This window comes from Zootoca vivipara, chromosome 2, assembly GCF_963506605.1.
Source record: "Zootoca vivipara chromosome 2, rZooViv1.1, whole genome shotgun sequence".
NCBI classification, from domain to species: Eukaryota; Metazoa; Chordata; class Lepidosauria; order Squamata; family Lacertidae; genus Zootoca; species Zootoca vivipara.
The window spans coordinates 120654107-120669555 of record NC_083277.1 but is presented as its reverse complement, the minus strand read 5'-3'; the positions used below and the strand labels follow the sequence as shown (position 1 = coordinate 120669555).

At 44.6% G+C, this 15449-nt stretch overlaps 1 protein-coding gene across 3 annotated transcripts in view; it reads right to left on the bottom strand.

Annotated features, from left to right (window-relative positions):
- Nucleotides 1-15449, bottom strand: part of B4GALNT1 (beta-1,4-N-acetyl-galactosaminyltransferase 1) — a 53220-nt gene that overhangs the window by 10054 nt on the left and 27717 nt on the right. For 2 of the 3 annotated variants that reach the window (XM_035102698.2, XM_035102692.2), the window contains exons 2-5: nucleotides 6988-7203; nucleotides 5769-5942; nucleotides 2563-2669; nucleotides 2349-2386 (exon numbers count right to left, since the gene is read on the bottom strand). In XM_035102698.2, coding sequence (XP_034958589.1) covers nucleotides 2349-2386; nucleotides 2563-2669; nucleotides 5769-5942; nucleotides 6988-7202 — 534 coding nt within the window. In that variant the 5' untranslated portion in view covers nucleotide 7203. Of the gene's footprint in view, nucleotides 1-2348; nucleotides 2387-2562; nucleotides 2670-5768; nucleotides 5943-6987; nucleotides 7204-15449 lie in introns of those variants that run through there. The other variant, XM_060272156.1, reaches the window with a different exon arrangement.

Below are 15449 nucleotides of genomic sequence, written 5' to 3'. Positions count from 1 at the left end.
AATTGCATACTGCCTAACCATCCTGATTTAAGCGGGACACCCCGATTTACAGAAGCCTTCTGATTGGATCCCAGAATGTCCTGTTTTTTGGTCTGGTGCTCTGGCGCGAACCAACTGGCTCCCGTGAGAGCAATGGACCCAAAAATGAGTGTCCTGATTTTGACTAGCGGGATGTTGGAGGCTTTTCTACAGGGAATGCTCCAGGTGGGCGGGGGTTCTCAGACATGAAGCTTTAAAGCATGGACCTGTGCCTGGAGGAGATTCGCAATCCTAAAGGTGTTGCAACAAGCATGGATGATGAACTAATAGAACTGAATTTCGAAATAGATGATCCATATGAATTCAGAGAGGGAGAAGAGGGAGAAGAGGGAGAAGGACTAGGGGAAGGACTAGAAGAAGACGCATGCTGTGATTTGATTTTAGGGGAAATTCTGGAAATGACAGAGGAGAACTGCAATCCTGAAGGAAATGCAATAACTACGGGAGAGAAGACTGCTGAACCAACAGAACTGAATTTTGAGACAGAAGAGGATGAAGAAGAAATCACTGTTTCACCGGTGGGAAGGGTGGAACAGGGAAGGGATTTGATTCAAAAGTCCCCCAAAAAAGGGAAAAACAAAAGGGTTGTTACCCCAGTGAGAGGGGGGGGGAGAAGGAAGCAGGTGGGGGACAGAAAGAGAATGAGATTGAAGGTAACATGTTGGGAATACAGCAGGGGGGGAAAGGGCTGAGCAAAGTTTAGACTGGGACAGAGCAGGAGTGGGGTGAGGAGGAATTGGGGTGGTTATTATAGCTGGATAAAACACGGTTTGAACTCGGAAAGTATTAAGGAGCTGTCTGAAATCTCTGGAGACATCGATTCCAAGGAAAGGGGGTAGATTTAGTCTCAAGGGTGGGAATAAAAAGGGGGAAAAGATTTTGAAAATTAATTATGAATATTTTTGGGTAAGAGAATATTGGGTAATAAAGGTAAAGAGAAGTATGAAGGGTAAATGGTTAAAAAGAAGTTTTAAAATGGAAGAAAGAATGTAATTCTAGATTTGGAAACTGCAATAATTAGTTATCAATAAGGAACTCAAGAAGGGGAAATGAGGAAGTCCGAAATGTTTAGATTAGAAATTGGATAATATGATTATGTCTTTTTTTTTGGTTTTTTCTTTCTATTTTTCTTCCACTTTTCTATATAAAATGAATAAGAATTATTTAAGAATAAGGTCATGAATTGGGAGATAGGACGTAATTCTATGATGTTTAGCTAAGATCTGGAAATGGTAAGAGTTAATTATCAACAAGGACTGTAAGAAGGGGAAGTGAAGAAGTTTGAAGAGATAAGGTGTGATAATATTGTTATTTTTGTTTTTTGTATTTCTTTTTAAAAATTTTCTTTTTCTTCTTTTCCTTTTTTTCTTATGTAAAATTCAATAAAAAAATTTTTAAAAAAGCATGGAGCTGTGTCTGGGAAGAAGCTGCCACATCTAGTGCAGCACTGCTCACAGCTTCCCAAGTGACACCCCCCCCCTCACTAGCCCCACTCAGCAAATCTTTTTGTCTGGCTAGAATGAGTCCTTGTTCTCTGATAATGTTCATTGCTTTCCTGGATGAAGAGTAAAGGGTGTGTGTGCATAAACTAGCCTACTGTATAAAGATAAAATTCACATGTGGTGCTCTACTTTTAATTAATTAATTAATAATATTTGTGCCTTGCCTATCTGACTGGATTGCCCCAGCCATTCTGGCCCTGCCCCCCATTGGCACGGGGCCTCCAGACATTTGTGCAGAAGGGAGTGTGGCCCTTGGGCTGAAAAAGGTTCCCCACCTGTATTAAAGTGATAATCAACACTTAGAATTGAATCCCAGAAACCCACCGGAATCCCCCAAAACCAGTTGAAGAGAGGAGTCACACGCTCCAAACAACCAGCTCATGCCTGCAAGTCGAAGTAATATATAAGACAAGCAATCATCACACATAGAGACACACAAGATCCTTTGGTGGCTTCATGGTCTCAGATTATCTAAGAAAACCCAAAGAGGTAACACACACTAGCCATTTGTCAAAGAAATAGGACCAGTTTCTACATTTAGCAGAATCAAGCAGTAACCATTTTTCTGGCCTGCACCATTTCAGGCTAGAGGTGGGATAATATGTGCTTGAATGCATTCAAACATGCAACTTCACCTGCTGCCTCAACAGAACATTCAAACATGCAACTCCATGTGCAACTTTCCTGTAAGTGGTTCAACCAGTTGTCCTTTTTGCAAGGATACAGGGATGTTAGAAACTAATCAGGCTTGAAAAACATCACCTAATCCCTGCAATCAAATCTCTGTGTCCCAAATACCTTACTTACCTGGTACAGAGCTCTTTCAGCTGCTTGTAGGCTCAGACCTGAGGAATAAAAATGCACAAGGAGGTTAATGAATTTTCACCTTTCCCTGTGCCACAGTAAGAAGTCTCCATGTCAAGCACACCATCTTCCGCAACAGCACGGTCCCCCGTCCCCCAGACCTGCCACCCCCCATAGTTGTTTCCTTCGAGACGCAAGTGGAGGGGAAGAGACTTGCCTGGGATGAGGATGGTCCGGAGGGGCCGAACTTCTACCCCTTGGGCTGGATACTCGAGAGGTGAGTTGGCTCGGACGATGAGGAGCTGGTCAGATGGAGAATAGGACCTTGGAGAATGGAGAGGAAGAAGGTTTAGGGATGCCAGCCTCTGGCTTTGACACAGTGCTCCTACACCTTTATCCATTGATAAAAATATTTGTAGCCCACAATTACATTTTAAAAATCAAAGTGGATTACAATGATTTTAATGCAACAGAAATCAACAAAAATTAAAGCAGATCACCAGTTGACTACTTAATTTTAAGAACTATGTGGAAGGGAAGTCCAGTAAGCACACACTCCCTCAAAGCTGCGCCTGACAAACATGTCCATTCTGTGTCAAAGGAAGACACAGGAAATTGTTCCTTCACATTCATTTGCTGCTTTGACTCTCAGTAGCTAGCTGGTGGCTAAAATTCCAATCCTAAACATATTCTCACAGAAGTAAGTGCCACTGAGTTCTCAAGTCTTCCACATGAGATTGCTTAGGATTGCGGCTGCCCAGAGTGAGCCTTAGGAAATGTGCTTAGGACTGCAACCACAGATTGCAATCCTGTGTTTACTCAGAAATTTGTCCTGCCAAATTCAGGGGGTGTGGAGTTGATTTAGAAAATGGCGTGGCACACCCGTCGGTCCTCTATGATTAGGAAGTGTAATACTGGCAAGCCAGTACAATGACAGGTCAGGAGGTGAAGGCACAGGTCAGTTGTACTGGGTGAGGCTTGGTGGATCTGGAAAGATTGGGATAGATCTGGCTGAAGCAGGCTTGACAGGAGAAGACCAGGATGGGTCAAACTTGGGTTAGGGAGAAACAATGGAAGCAGGTAGAGCCTTGGAAAAGTACTGAGTGTCACAAGATTGAGAGGAGGGGGATGTTTAAAGAGCAAGGCATGTGATAGGTACATGATGTGTGGGATGTGCAGTTCACCACTTCCTTCATGGCGGAAATTTTGGGGTGTTGGCAGGAAGTGACATGTACCTGAACATTACTATGCATGAGGTCATACTCTGTAATTGGTTGGAAGCTGCATTACAAGTTAATCATTAGCTGTCAAAGTTGCTGTCAATAAATACAGGCTCCCGAGCTCCGCCTGGGGTTGGCCTTTGGGGAACTCAGCCTTGTCTCCCGTCTTGTTGTTAGATTATCCATTGCTACAAGGGGGTTTACTTTACATGGCTGATGAGTTAAATTCTGAAGTGCGGGTGCTCTTTGGGACAACCCCCATAGCCACATACCTTCTAGGATTATACTAGAAAAATAAATGCTTGCATTGCAGACATTATGGCATCAATGCAAAGCCAGCTTTCTCCTCACCTTCTTCTGCTTTTCTAAACATCCAGCCTTGTGAAGAGTTCTGGTGGTCTCAAAAGCTTGCTCACCATTTTGTGACATTTCCATTGATCAGAACAGAGAGGCTATGGATTCCCACCCACACACCCCAAAATAAATGTGGCAGTCTAACCCTAAGCCATGCATGCTAAAGTAACCTGCCTCTGCCTGGCATATTTGGTGGGTTTGTCTTCAAAAAAGGCTTTTTATTTGGCACACAGAAGATTGGCAAATAGTGTCCCAGGAGACAGAATGATGGTCCCTGCTGTGAAATAAGTGGTGGCAAGTCAACCTTCCTCCACTATTAATTAACTGCCTACCAATCTGCCCCTGAACACAAGCAAGGCAGTTGCCACTGCAGCTTTCCAGCCAGCGAGCCACTAGTCCCTTGCACCATGTGCTTGAAGTCATGAAGCAGCTACAAATGCTGCATGTACCACATGCAGGTCTCTAAAGTGCTACTGGAAGGAATTTTTAAATTTTGTTTCATTTAGTTAAGTTGTCTTGAAAAAAAATTGCTGGGTGGAGAGAAAGCAAGGCCATATTTGATGTGATGGAAATGGAGTAAGCAAGCCATGTTACAGATAAGGAAACATCCGGAGAATACAACAAATCACACTGTAGAATTGCAGATCAAGCACTTTATGCGTAGGTGACAGTGCAAAATGGGTAGCAACAAAGGGGACTAACTGCACATGTCAAAAGGTGTAAACTGGTGGGTGTCACTAGAAAGAAGCTGTTGGAATTTACACTCAGGGAAATCTGCCCGGAGTTTTCACTGGAAGGACAGATCCTGAAGCTGAGGCTCCAATATTTTGGCCACCTCATGAGAAAAGAAGACTCCCTGGAAAAGACCCTGATGTTGGAAAAGATTGAGGGCACAAGGAGAAGGGGACAATAGAGGACGAGATGGTTGGACAGTGCCTGCCGTGCTTTGGTCTATGGGGTCATGAAGAGTCGGACACAACTAAATGACTAAACAACAACATGTTATCTACTTAATGAGGCAGTGCTATTTTAAAGTAACCACGGCAGCAAGCAGTAATATCTTTGTTAAATACAGTAAATATATCTGAGTGGTTTGTACAATGTCTAGACCCCAAAGTTACCAGAGTTGTTGGTAAATTAAGGGTTCAAAGGGTATAAGTGATATTAAATGGTTACAATAGTGCATGGTTAGGAAAAACCACTGGAATGGAAGCTGGGTTTTGTTGACAGGATAAGCAAGGAAATATACCCAGCCTTCCCCTAAGTCTGGATAATATCTCTGGTCAGGAGTACCTTTTATGGTTTAATTCTCTGCTGATGGAACAGGAATCTGGCTGCCATTCTATAACCAGGCACATCCAACAGGTAGATCGTGATCTACTGGTAGATCACTGAACGTCTGTGGTAGATCACTGGTAGATCACTGGCTCCCCCAAACTTTAGCTCCCGTAAAAAAAAGCTCAACAAAGTTTGCCCTGCACCGCCCCACAATGTGGCTTTACTCCTCCCTAAAAGGTCAACAACTTTGACCTGAACCTCAAAAACCAGGGCTTTCCTTCATAGAAAAAGTTCAACAACCTTGACCTGAACCCCCCAAAAGGGGGTAGATCATTGCCAGTTTTTAACTCTATGAGTAGATCGCCCATTTAACTCTATGAGTAGATCGCCAACTCTTGGGAGTTGGCCACCCCTGCATAAACCAAGCACCACCCAATTGTGAGAGTCCCCTCTTACCATCAGCTGAGGTTGTGTATAGAAGGATGGTAACAAGCAGCAGGGCCTTTTCAGCAGCTGCTCCTTTGCAACAGAACTCCCTACCAAGTATGTGTGGCGTGATCAAGGAGCTCACCTTTGCTGGTAACTGCGGTACTCTTGTTTTCGCCTGCTGTTTATCTCTGGCAGTTCGGAAGGATTGAAGGCGTTTGCGAATTCCAGAGAATAGATGTGACCAAAGAGCTGTTTCTGAAGTGGAAAGTTCATACTAGGTTCTACCTCACACTTGCAGGAGTTCTTTGGAAGGAGCCTGTGAAGGGACGAGTACGTGTCAGTAAACATTGCTGAGGGGTATTCTTTTTTTGTCAATGCTGAATACAGTACACCAAATTGCAACAACAGCATGCCTTACTTGGAAGAACGTTTAATAATCTCCCCCCTCCCCCACCCAATGGAGATGAATGTTGCCAAGAGTACCATCAAGATAGGACTGTGGGACAGAAGCCCAGGACCCCACACAGAGGAATGAGCAGGATCCTGCCCCCTTCCAAAGCAGCAGGGCTACATTATCATCTAAAAGCAGGAGCAGAATAAGGCCTATAAATCCAGAATCTAAATTTACTTTACTGCACCACCGGCTGTTTCCTATTATAGGAGAGGGAAAATTGAAACACATTTAATATCTGGGGCAGCAGCTGGAACACCTTTGGGGCTAGAGGTTTCTCTCCCTAAGCCACACACAACCCCACTGTTGAGGGCACAGCTGAATCTACAGTCCAGACATCCTTGCCCCACATGGCATCCCAGGTGGTCTCCTGAGTCTTAAATCCAGTCAGAGGAGCCAGCTTACAAGGGCGGGGGGGGGGGAGAGACACATCACATGTGCAACTACCCACATGTGACATCAGAATGTTGGGAGGAGCCATGGGTGAAGCCAAACCCGGTAGCCACACAGCTTCAATGGCTCCTCCTTCCCCTTCTCCTGGCATTGCTACTGGCAGGAGACTGCTTTGACCCTCCTTCCCCTCCACAGCAGAAGGAGGAGGCGTTGGCCACTGGAGCCATGTCATGGTCAGCTCCATGATTTGGGATATGAGTATTTGCACATTAATGTCACAATGCATCCATTCCTATATTCAGATATTTATCTTCTCTATTCACCTCCCCCCACACCCCTGGGAAGGGGGTTGAAGGGAAACCTTAAGAATCCTACTGCAGATGTTCGGACACTGTGCCTTTTTAAAAGCACATATACAACACCTCCCCCACCCCCAAACAAAAAAGAAATAGTGCTTCCTGAGGGCCTGGTACCCAAAAACAGGCACTGTCCTTGTTAAATAGGGATGGGCACTTACTCCAGGATCTCCTCCTTAATCCGGAAAGCAATGTGTGCATATTTCTTCTCAGGCACCAGCAGGTGGTCACTCAACAGTTGCTCAGGTGTCCGGCTTGGCCGGTGTCGCAGGTCCACCGTACTGTAGGGCTTTGGTGACCAGACATGAAGATAGAGAAAAGCCAGGGATGCCATCAGCACCATCAGCACACACAAGGACTTCTGGACTGGACGCATCCTGGAGGGAGCGAGGATGCAAGGAGAGAGAAGAAACCAAGGAAAGAGTTCTCAGCTTGGGAGGGGGGAGAAATTTGTTCCATTTGCACTTTAATGGGAAACTATCCAATTCACTCTTCCCAAACCAATATGACAACAAAAACTGAGCTGTCCTTTGAAATTTGGATTCCTAATTTTGCAATGTAGTTCTCCAACAACAGCAACAAAGGTGGCTGGCACAGAAATATTATGGGAAAGTAAGTGTGTTCAAGGGTGGCAGTGTGGTCTAAATCACTGAGCCTAGGGCTTGCCGATAGGAAGGTTGGCAGATTGAATCCCTGCGACGGGGTGAGCTCCCATTGCTCGGTGCCAGTTCTTGCCAACCTAGCATTTCGAAAGCATGTCAAAGTGCAAGTAGATACAGTGGTACCTCTGGTTAAGAACTTAATTCGTTCTTAATCTGAAACTGTTCTTAACCTGAAGCACCACTTTAGCTAATGGGGCCTCCTGCTGCTGCTGCGCTGCCAGAGCACAATTTCTGTTCTCATCCTGAAGCAAAGTTCTTAACCTGAGGTACTATTTCTGGGTTAGCAGAGTTTGTAACCTGAAGCGCTTGTAACCCGAGGTACCACTTTAAATAGGTACCACTCCGGCGGGAAGGTAAATGGCGTTTCCATGCGCTGGTTTCGCCAGAAGCGGCTTAGTCATGCTGGCCACATGACCCGGAAAAACTGTCTGCGGACAAACGTCGGCTCCCTCGGCCAGTAAAGCAAGATGAGTGCCACAACCCCAGAGTCGTTTGCAACTGGACTTAACTGTCAGGGGTCCTTTACCATTTTTTAAAGTGTGTTCAAAATGTTTCTGCATTACCTTAGGAGAAATGCCTGTGCATTTTCATATCATTTTTTTAAAAGGAAACTGAAGTGAAGATGGGTTACACTGATCATCAGAAAAATGAGAAGCCAAAATGGACAGATATGTTCATTTCTACTCTTAAAGCCCCAATCCATTGGGTGACTTTGAGTGAGTAATGCTCTCCGTTTCTCTTCGCCTAACCTCGCTCACATGGTTGCTGCATAGATAAACCGTTTGTGGGTAGGGGAAGGCAAGGCACACACCATTCTGTGCTTGTGGGAGAAAGCATCTGATAATGAAAGTGAAACAAGCAAATGAAGTGGAGGTTTCGTCTCTGCAGCTGTCTGTCTCCATCATTTTTTGTAGCAGCTACAGCAGGCATCCCCAAACTTCGGCCCTCCAGATGTTTTGGACTACAATTCCCATCATCCCTGACCACTGGTCCTGTTAGCTAGGGATCATGGCAGTTGTAGGCCAAAACATCTGGAGGGCTGCAGTTTGGGGATGCCTGAGCTACAGTGTAGCTCTGAAGATTGGCAAAACCTGTAATTTTAGACTTGAAGGGTCTCATGCAGCACAGAATGCCATGGCTTTTTCCAAAAGACTAGTGAGTTGGAATTTGGTTGCAGTTTCAAAAGGAAGACTGAGCAACTTAACAGCAAATGAGAGGGATGTACCTCTGCCTAGGTGTTAAGGTGAGCTGAGCTGGATGGTGGAAAACATTTATAGGAGTTTCTGTTCCAGTTAAGGTTAAGCTATCCCTTCCCTGCAAGGGAAATCCTCCAGCAACTGCCCTGTGGGAAAGCAGGCAGGCAGGCAAAAAGAGACACCCGAGCCTGTCCCTGCAGGATTGTCTCCTAACCCTACCTTCCAAAAAGGACTCTCTATGCCACCCACTGCCCTGTGAGAAGGAATGTCAGGTGGCAGCTCTTTGCTTTGTGGTTCTTGGTGTATCCATTTAGAGAGAAACTGTTCCACGAGTCCCACTTTTCAAAATAAAATTTAGATGTTTATACTTCTTTATTTATTGTTTTAATATTTCAGGGTCTGTGCTAACTGATCTCTCTTTTTTTAACTGGAGATGCCCGGTGAGTTGTGTCCTTTCTCAAAGCTTTTCCTCCACCCATTACAGAGCTGTTGCCAGGGAGAGTGCCAGTCATATGGGGAAGAGCCGCCTGCACTAACAGGGGCTGGGCAGGTCAGAAGCCTAGCAAGCTGCAAGGCGATGGAGGAAGTGTCCCTGTTTCACTTGAAGTGCAGAAAAGGCAAATCCACACAGTGCCGAAAACAGATTATACCACGGAAGCGAAACAAGTTTGCATGCCTTTTTTCTTTTTCTTAGTGTGGGAACTACTTTACTTTTCTCCTACATCTGAGATCTTCTAGAATGGTGTGGTAAATTTTTAAGTGCATGGGCTCATTGGGACAATTCTCACCCACCATCTTGGTGTATCCATTTAAAGAGAAACTTCCCTCAGGCCCACTTTTAAAATGAAGTTTGGATGTTTGCACCTCTTTTTTTAATTATTACTTCAGGGTCTCTGAAACGCCATATCTCAATAACACCCAGAAAGGTTTTTAAATGTCTGAGGGGCATGGTCTAATCATGGGCTGCAACTTGAGATTGACACTAAAGGCGCGGCTCCACTTTCCCTTAAGGCCATACCTCTTTGCCCTGTTTTCAATTTGTTCTCTCACTCCTGTCTTCATACATAATCTTATCTTTATGCCGCCTTACTTGAGCAAAAAAAAAAAATGAAAGGCACAAATACAGGATGGGTGACACCTGGCTTGAGAGCAGTACATGTGAAAAGGATCTAGACCAGTGGTTCCCAACAGGTGGTCCGGGGACCCCCAGGGGTCCGCGAGCTATGCCAGAGGGGTCCGCAAGATGCTATTAGAATAGAAAATATATTAAATATATTTCGTATGATAACAGATTTTTTGTTTTGGCCGCTTCCTGCAAAGCAGAGTCTAGCGCAAAACTAGAATTAGATAGAGGCAGTAGTTCTGCTGTATGCCGTTAGGTGGCGCTTTACAAACACTACTGTTTTGCAAAGAGGCAGCGCGCGCATTCTACTAACGCTCACCTCCCCAAGATGCTTTGCGCGCATCGACTTCATTTGTGCACTACTGCGCAGGTACCCTGTCTTCTCCATTCCCCTCCCTCCTCCCTGGCGCGCTGCCTTTTTGCAAAACAGTAGTGTTTGTAAACAAAGCGTTGTTTTTCGCGGAAGCTACAGTTCGCATAGGAATTAATGGGGGTCCTTGTCACAATGGCGGCTTGATGAGGGGTCCTCGAGAAAATTTTGTTGGGAACCCCTGATCTAGACTACAAACTTGACATGAGTTAACAATGGGAACAGAGGAGAGCTGCAAAGAGCTTCTTCCTGCAGGTGAATGTGGCAGTGGCTGATGTAGGTGCCATTCCACCCCACTGATGGACCATTTTGTGGCCCTGTCTTTTACATGTGGCAACCATTTCTGCAACAATTTTTTGCAACCATTTTGTAAAGGACACCCCTGTTGCTTCCTCGAGATACCATATGTGATCAGTTGCCCATAGAGCTTAGTGGTGACTGCTGTAGCCCATTGTACAAAATTACATATATAATTACCACAATTCTAGGCAATCATACTTATTTAGCGGCAGAAGAAAGAAGCAGCAGCAAAGACAGAGAAGGACAAAATAAGCCACTCCCCCAAACACACCTTGTGTCCTCCTCTGTTGTTGGACTCTAGCTCCCATAAGCCCCCTGCCTTCATGGTCAGCTGTCAGGGATAATGGGAATTGCAGTCTAATGTATGACAATCATGAGTGAAAATAAGGCACAAGGCTGTGTGATATCTTAATATTTTGAATTACAATGGTTTTTAAATTCCATAGTTCTATCAATTTACTTGTGCATTGCAACCTTCTTCTCGTCTTTTATGGTCAAGAGATTCAGTCATAAAAGCTATTTCCCAAACATTATCATACCATTGCATTACTGTACTACTAAAGTTTGGGGATTTCCAACTGACAGCAATTGCTCATCTGACGGCGGCTGTCAAGGAGGCGGCTAAGGGCCAGATTGAACTAACCCAGTACACTAACAGAAGCCGCCACAAGAGCTCCTGTGAGCACACCACGGGGGGGGGGGAGGTTGTTTTGTCAGGCAAGCAGAAATGCTTGCACTAATGGAATGATAACAACAGCGTAACACTGAATTCTTCTGGATATGTTTCAAATCTCTTTCAGCAACAATTCCTTATGAGTCCAAGAAGGGCTCTCTTTCATAAATGATTTTGCACGTTTCTAAATAAGTAGAAGAAAGCAAACTTGAAAAAAGAAGTGTTACCATTTCAACTGCTAGAGTAAGGTTGGAACACTATCATAGACAAAAGCCTCTATTTGATTATTTGCCTCACTCGAGTCCATAAACAAACTTAAAAGACTTGATAGCATCTCATTCACTTGCCAGAGCTTGTCCACACTTCTGCTTGTACCTGCCTCCCCACCCCCCGCCCGGGGAAAACTTCATCATTTAATCAGAGCAAATGTCAATCGACTGAAGCAAACACCATTAAAATTTCTGCAGATTGAGGCTTGCTCCGATTTTTCTAGGCACGGGACAAGCAAAGTGTGGGTGCACCCTCATTTCGCCTCTTTTTCATTAGACATCACATTGACATCACTTCTGCTCTTAGACAAAGTCCCCCTCTCCTACACCACTGCTCACCTGGCCCTGAGGGAAGAGCCATTAATTCCCATCCTTGCCAACTGCCCCCAAAATACTGCCAACAATGTCTCACATTTAGGAAATTAATCTTGGAGGAACACTAGTACAGGCACTAGAGAACTGGCAGTGATCCCTTTAACAGAGTTCTCAGAATGCCGGTGGGCCTCCTGCTGCTGACACATAAAATCAACATAAGACCATGAAGGTTCTGATTCATTGTGTGCTACTGTAGAGTCAGAAGCATTTCAGCAAAGGGCAAACCACATGACTGTGAAGCTAGACCTGGGGCCTCCATAAAGTTGAATGCTAGAAGATTGAGGACAATTGTCACACAGCAGATAGTTAAAACTAGGGAATTCACTTGTACAATATACAGTAATGGCCACTAACTTGGGTTGCTTAAAAAAGATGACAAGCTAGACTAATTCATAAAGCTATCCGTCACTACTTGCCACGAGAGTGCATATTATCTACCATATTGGAGAGCTCAGTACCTCCCATTGCCTTAAAATAATCTTACCCAAGGGTGTTTTCCCTTCTTGGGAGTGGAGCACCTTCCACAGATTATTATTCTGTCCTGGAAGCAGCATTGTCCTGCTTTCTCATCAGATTTTGCCTAAACTTCTGGTGCATCTGAAAGCCCATACTTTTTTCTTTTCTTGAAAATCCTGTTAAGCGCATGAAATATTCCTTCTTAACTGACATCCATAGCACTGAATCAAAGACAGTTTCAGCACACAAAGTACAGTATAATGTGGTTATTACATAATTTGAATGTAGAACCTACAGCAGCCAAGAAATATACCTGCACTACAGAAAACAGCCTTTGACAGGGAGAAAACAAGGATTCCACAAAGATTCCTGTCATAGTGACCTGGTTCACACTGATGGATTTAAACCAAATATCCGGACTCACAACTTCTAGCTGTGAGCACCAATAAACAGATGACGTTCAGCTTCAGAGGTTTTGTAGTAATTCTTCTTTTATTTTAAACATATATATATATTTTAAACATATATAACTATAATATACAGACTGTGTGAGTTTCAGTCATCTAACACAGTGTTTCTCAACCAGTGTGCCTCCAGATGTTTTGGGACTACAACTCCCATCATCCCTAGCTAGCAAGACCAGTGGTCAGGAATGATGGGAGTTGTAGTCCCAAAACATCTGGAGGCACACTGGTTGAGAAACACTGATCTAACATAAGTAAGAACGCATCTTTACTTCAGAACACACACTCCAGAACTGACAGTTAGGAATAACAGTTACCAAGGAAGACTCCTCCCCCTTCTCTCTCCACTGAGCCAGGAGATTGACAGAAAGGGAGGGATGAAAATACTGACACACACATCATACAGTGGAACCTCTGTTTACGCCTACCTCCGTTTATGAACGCCTCCATTTACAAGATCAAGACCTGTAATTAAGACAGAGGTTCTAGGCAAAATCTAGCCCAAATTGATCAGAAAGTTATCAAAAGTTTGCATTCCGTGCCTCCCTAGGGCGTGTCATTTAAGGACGGAATTATTATTTTTTTGCGAATTTGCTCAATGAGGGCTTCTAAAAATATGTTATTGCACACGAGGAATCCAAATCTGCAATTATTTTTATGATTGGTTAATGATTAGCTTGGCAAATTGAGATCTGTTTGAAATACACTAAAAAAAAGCCAAAAACTCGCATTTTGAAGTGAAGTTTTTAATCATTTTATACAAGTGAAAATATAAATAAATTTTGTTTCCAGCTGTAACAACATATCATTACTTTATCTTATAACGTCCTATTATAGTAAAAAAAGAAAAAATAATAATAAATGAACAACTTCAAGGGCTGGTGTCACATGATCATTTATCTGCTGAGGGCCCACATCTGAGCAGGAGAGCCACTGGCAGAAGCCCCCTGGACCATGCTCTTCATGGGCATAGGCAGGGGGGCAGGAGGGGGCAGCTGCCCCCCCGAAGCAAATTTTTTTTGTATTTTACAGACCATAACCAGCACTTTTCCCCTCCAAAAACTGAAGTGGAAAGGGCTTTGCTTTAGTGAGAGCAGCTCTCCACTTGCTGGGGGGGGGCGGGAACACAGCTGTAACAAAAACACATCAAATAAATAAAGCAAAGTGGCTACCGGTACTTAAGCAGTTAAGACAATGGAGCAGAATATCCCTTCAGGCAAGGTTTGATAGCCACCACTTCACCCTATTGTTCTTCAGTGGGAGTTGTTAATGAGCATTCAGGGATTGCATTAAGAGTTCTATTGGCGATTTAATGAGGGTGCAGAGGATTCAATTTGACTAAGGTGGCTCTGCAAGGCTAAAAGGAAGTGAATAAGAAAAGGGGGGCTGTAGCTTTGATAGACACAGTGATGTTTATAAAAAGCAGTGGTATTCCAGTCTGCCCCTCCTCCTGCATCTGTATACTGTAAATCACGGGTGGCCACCTCCCAAGAGACTCTGATCTACTCAGAGTTAAAAACTGGGAGTGATCTACCCCCTTTTGGGGGTTCAGGTCAAAGCTGTTGAGTTTTTTTCAGGGTGGATAAAAATCAATGATTTTTTAAAAAAAAATCAAAAAAATCAGATTTTTTCGATTTAAATTGGATTTTTTTAAATAAAATGCTTTTTGAGGAAAATATATTACCATCCAAAGGTTATTCCATCATGAAATAAAGATTAGTTTTTTAATTATGTAGAATAAGGTTGTATATGTTTAATTTTGGGAGTAAATAAATTCCATTAATCCATTCACAATGTCATGTTCTTCCAGAGGTTTTTGTAAGATTATTGGGCAGTTTCTCTGCCTACAAGATATTATCACAGGTGCTTGGTTTACTTTTCAAGTTCTCAAAACTGAATTTGACTCAACAGAGATCACATGCCTCTTCTTCACAGCATGCATATGCTATGGCTATATATCAATAGAATCATAGAATTGTAGTCGGAAGGGACCACAAGGGTCATCTAGTCCAGCGTTATTCAACCACTGTTCCGCAGCACACTAGTGTGCCGCGAGATGTTGCCTGGTGTGCCGCGACAAGAAGGGCGAGATGTTGCCTGGTCACGTGCCGCAGCGAGAAGGCGGCCGCCATTAGGGGGTGCTAACCCGCCAGAAAGGAAGCCGGCCGGGTCACGATGCGGGCGAGCGCGGCTCTGAACAGCCACCACCACGGCCTCGGACGCGAGAGGCGGCCGGCGGGTGCTGCTGCTACTCCTTTTCTCGCTCTCGCTCCTCTTGCTGGTGGCGCCTGGGGCTTGGTCGGCGCGAGGCCGCGGGGCCGACAAGCAGAACAGCCTCTGGAGGGCAGCCAGCGGCGTCTACCGGGGCGTGAGCGGCCTCTTCGGTGAGGAGAACGTGCGCGCCCTGCAGAAGGTGAGGCGCCGGGGAGGCCGCAGCGGCGCCTGGCCTGGACTGAGGAGGGGCAGGCCCGTTGCTCCCGGGGGGTCGCGCGGGTTCCAATGGATATTTGGATATTTATCCAGTGGATAAAAAACAGGGCAGGTGCTGGCGGGGGCGCGATGCTTGCCTTTGAGATGTGGGAGCGAGGGGGCAAGCAACGACCCGGAGAGGCAATATCCGTGTCATCTGGGTTTCTGTCAGTAAGGATAATGGTTTGTTTAATGGCAAGATAATAATACTGTAATGGGAAAGTACCAACTTTACAGCTGCTGCAAAGATTTTATACTACAGTACT